At 33.0% G+C, this 4,201-nt stretch overlaps 1 protein-coding gene across 1 annotated transcript; it reads left to right on the top strand.

The window, feature by feature from the left end:
* Positions 1 to 220: 220 nt before the first annotated feature.
* LOC130965855 (uncharacterized) lies at positions 221 to 1,601 on the top strand. Its single transcript, XM_057890616.1, has 7 exons — positions 221 to 249; positions 342 to 463; positions 551 to 629; positions 739 to 775; positions 989 to 1,143; positions 1,259 to 1,388; positions 1,476 to 1,601. Exons 1-7 carry the CDS (start codon positions 221 to 223, stop codon positions 1,599 to 1,601), a joined length of 678 nt encoding a protein of 225 aa, XP_057746599.1.
* The last annotated feature ends 2,600 nt before the right edge of the window (positions 1,602 to 4,201 follow it).

Below are 4,201 nucleotides of genomic sequence, written 5' to 3'. Positions count from 1 at the left end.
CCTAAGACTTGTTTCAACATGTTTCCTTTTTTGAGCTGCTGAACATGACCCAAGATTATGATTTTTTAGTTGGTGTGTATTCTTGCTGTGTTCTGTTATTTAAGTTTTTAAACAAATCCTTTTAATAGTTAATAGGTTGTGTTATTTGGAATAGATGTCATTGGACTTTTAACTTCAGTTGAGAAGAGAAAGAATATGCAAGAGAGGGAAAAATTGTAAAATGATTGCATTGGAATTAACTTCAAAAGAGTATGTTTCTTAATCATTTCTGCTGCTTTCTCTTATCTTTTAATATCTTTTTTGCTTGTTTTCTGTTTGATTCTTGTGATTTTGAGTTTCAGTCTTACAGTGAGATGTGCATTGTTTGGGGATTATGTTAATCAAGTAAATCATTTCCTTGCCTCTGGGTATGTGGAGCAGCCTGTTGTAGTTATTCAACTTGCAAAAGTCAAGTTCTTTCGGGGTATGTTGTTTTTTTTTCTGCACATCTCATTGCTGCTGTAGGTGTTTCTCCAAGAAAGTTTTGCTAACTCTTCTTTGTTCTCTGTAGGTCAAGTTGGTCTCAAAATGTCATGTATGCGACAAATGTTATTTAATCCTGATATTCCTGAAGTTGTGTTCAGGCAGAGGTTAGCATGCTTTTGTTGATGTTTATGTTTATTGTATTTTTTTTTTAGTAGGAATGGAGTAACAATTACAAATATTTGCATTAATTTTCTTTTAGTATGATTGAGCAAGGTGCAGTGGTACCCAGCCACTGTTTATTGCAAATGAGGTAAGGTTCTCCTTGGAAGATGACTTCATGCGGTCTAACTAGAAAGTGCACTATTGAAGAGCTTCAAGATAACAATCAGGTTGTCTTCTTTTGAGTTAGTTGTGTTTTGTTTGTTTTATACACAAGTGAGCGAAAAAAGAAAATGAAACAAGGATTTCCAGATCTGTTTTTCCATTCCTGTTGTTAATTAACTTTGAAATGCCTAAAAAATAGGAGGGTTCTTTTATCATCTTTGGAGCAATCCAAGGTATTGTTGAGGATGGAGGTTGGTGGTATTCTGCTTGTGTGTGTGGAAAAGGGTATCCATCCTCAAATGGTGCCTATTACTGTGATTTTTGTTTGAAGCACATAACTAATGTTACTCCAAGGTCAGAATTTTTATTGAAAATGTGTTCTCATTTTGTAGAGTGGACTGTTTATAAAAATAAGGTTTTGGTATTATGTATTTGAATGATTGTCTTCCCCTTTGTTCTTTCTCTCCAGATTTAAAATTAAAGTGACAGTTGAAGATCATACTGGGGAGGGTATTTTCCTTCTCTTTGATCGTGAGGCTTCCTATTTGCTTAAGAAATCATGTGCTGATTTGTTTACTGAAGTTCAAAGAGATGCAAGTGTATGTTAGTTTTTTTCCATGTGTTTTCACTTATGGGATGGCATGTTCCTTATTCAAACAATATTTCTTATGTTACTTTCAAAATAGGTTATATGGGGATACTTATCCTCCCATATCCAAGGGCTGATTGGAAAGAAGTTGCTGCTCAAGGTTGATACCAAAGGTGTCCCACATGATACATTTTATGGACTTCCGAGTTACGAGAATTTGTGATGATTCCACCATCATTGCGATGTTTGAACTTTCCAATTATGATGCTGATGATGAGTCTTCTCCCAAAAAGGTTAGATATACATGCAAATGTTTTTAGATGTTAATTCATCATTAATTTCATATTTTTTGTTTCTTTATTGTGTTGTTGTCAATTTCTGTTATGATCGTTACCTATTTAAACTCTTATTGCATATGAATAGGAGCATGACTTACACAAATCTGTTCCTGCTGGAAAAGCTGATGTTGGTATTAAGGAGTCTTCTGATAGTTTTATCAAAACTGAGAAAGATGCTGGTGATTGTGCTGGGATGTTGTGTAAATCCCAGTTTTATAGATTTTTGGCTGAAAAACAGCCTGTTATTTCTGTGGGGAGTGAATTTGTTGGGTTAATTGATGGTGAGCATGGAAAGGAAGAGGAAACTCCCAGCAATGATACTCTTAGTGATGATCTTTCTGCTGAAATCGATATATTGCTTAGCTCAACGGAAAAAGAAACTCAGGTGCTGATGTATAATATTTTATTCCTCATTCTTATGTGTGTTGTTTCTAATTGTATTTTGCATTCTTCAGTGAGATTCATTGTTTTTTAATTTCTTTCTCATAGGAGCTGTTGTCCCATGTTCTTGAAGCACCTTCCCAAAATGGAGAAGCTTACCCATGAAAATCATGTTGTGACCTCCAAGAGTAAGAGAAATTTGAATCCTCAGTTTGAAGAGGTTGCTGTTGATGCAGATGGGCGTGGGTTGAAGGTTGCTAAGGTTAATGGAGTTTGATTGAAGGTGTGGAATTGAGCTGCTGTGTGTAGGTGTAGGTGTCTTATATAGTTTATCTATAAGTATTTAGGAAGGCTTGTGGTTCCAAATAGATGGACATGTAATCATGGCTTGATGGTATTTTGATTTGACTTTTTGGATTGTGTCCAACAAATAGCATTGTTAGATATAGGGGTTTTGCTTTTGTGATTGCTCGTGTAATGTGCCAAGTATGTCTATTCTGAACTCCTTTTTGTAATAGTGACTTTGCTAGGGATTGGACACATTTTCAATGTTGATGACTCTTTAGGTTACATACTATAATATGTAGCCAGATGTGGAATCCTCCTTATCATAGGGGAGATAGCCTATGTGTTTTATCACTATCAGTAAATTTTAATGAAATGCAGCAGTTCTTCTTTTGTATTTGTTATTTGTTTATTGTTGTACAATTTTGCTTTTCATGTTGATGTTGATGCCCTTAGTTATTAGTGTTAGTTATAAAGGTTTATTTCCTTCATTTTGTCTCTTATCAAAGGTGTGCATGGTTGTATCAGTTTTTTGTTGGTGTGTTTCAAATATTTTCCCCGATTCATTCCCCTTCTCCCCCCTTTTTTTTTGTTATTTTTTTTCCATTTGTTGCTTATAGAAACTTAAGTGTGTGCATCTCTCTTTTCAATGAATTAGGTTTACTCCTGCTTTTCAGATTTCAACCTTTTTTTCTGTTTAGTTCGAGTAACAAAGATGTCTCATAACTCAGTTCGTGCTAGAGAGTATAGGCGAAATTGTTTAAAAGAAAGCGAACACAAACTCATCATCGAAATGCGAGAGGTTAGTTTGGATTGAGATTCATGATATTTTTAGTGGTTTATACTCCAATTTTTACTGATTTGATATATATGCGATTGTTTGTAATTTTTTTGTTTTTTTGTAATGCTTTAGAGGTCCTTGATTCCTCGTGCCTGTTTTCTCTTGAATGATTATATGGGTAATTTTATTGCTCTCTTTATATTTTTGTATTTAATCTTTTTGTTTCTAATAATCTATTTTTTATATGTTTTCAATGTCTTTATTTCTTCTTATGTTTTAGAAAATTTATTTGGTGTCCCAGAATGTTAATCAGAGTTCACATTTGACTTTGTCAGTATAATAATATATTTAAGTATTTTATCCCATTTTGATTCTTTTCTGTTAAATTATTTTTAAGTTTCTTTGGTTTATATGTAATAGCAAATGTATTTAAGTCATTATTATTTTTTTTTATGCTTTTAAACCCAAAAGGGTTATTTTAACTATTAGTAGGCCAAGAGTTACTAATTAAACATATGTCTAGACTTTTGTACTGAGTCTCTTTTTAATTTGACACTCAATTAATATTTTGTATAATTAAACGTGATGTAAGGTAATTATAATAACCCTAAATTGTGATAAGTTTTTATTAATTAGGTAATGTAATCGTGAAATTGTTTAGTTCTTGTTTACATGGCTGAAAGTATTGAAGTACCTATAAGTTGATTCAAAGCCACAGTCATTGAAGGTAATTAGATTAGCTACTGTAAGCCTGACCATCTGTGTATGTAGTAAATATAATTAATATCATTGTAAAATTCTTTATTGAATTGTTTAGATCAGTAGATATGTTTAATTTATATAGTCTTTCAAACATACATAAGGACTACATCCTTTTTGGTTATTGAAGGTTTTAGTGGTTTGTTCGTTTTTGGAAAACTGGCCGTTTTTAAGCGGTTCACATCCTTTTTCGGTTCAAACCTAAACTTGATCTGGTTATACTATCGGTTCGAATGGTTCGTCGGTTTAATAGGCTGAACCGACAGTCTGGTCTATTCT

The sequence above is a fragment of the Arachis stenosperma genome, chromosome 3, assembly GCF_014773155.1.
Source record: "Arachis stenosperma cultivar V10309 chromosome 3, arast.V10309.gnm1.PFL2, whole genome shotgun sequence".
NCBI classification, from domain to species: Eukaryota; Viridiplantae; Streptophyta; class Magnoliopsida; order Fabales; family Fabaceae; genus Arachis; species Arachis stenosperma.
This window is presented reverse-complemented; position numbering and strand designations above follow the sequence as displayed.

Excerpts from the sequence above, each read along its gene's own strand:
- LOC130965855 (XM_057890616.1), top strand. The coding sequence starts at position 221 with ATGATTGCATTGGAATTAACTTCAAAAGA. Across the intron at positions 776-988 it reads CACTGTTTATTGCAAATGAG|GAGGGTTCTTTTATCATCTT; the intron begins GTAAGGTTCTCC and ends CCTAAAAAATAG. Across the intron at positions 1,144-1,258 it reads ATAACTAATGTTACTCCAAG|ATTTAAAATTAAAGTGACAG; the intron begins GTCAGAATTTTT and ends CTTTCTCTCCAG.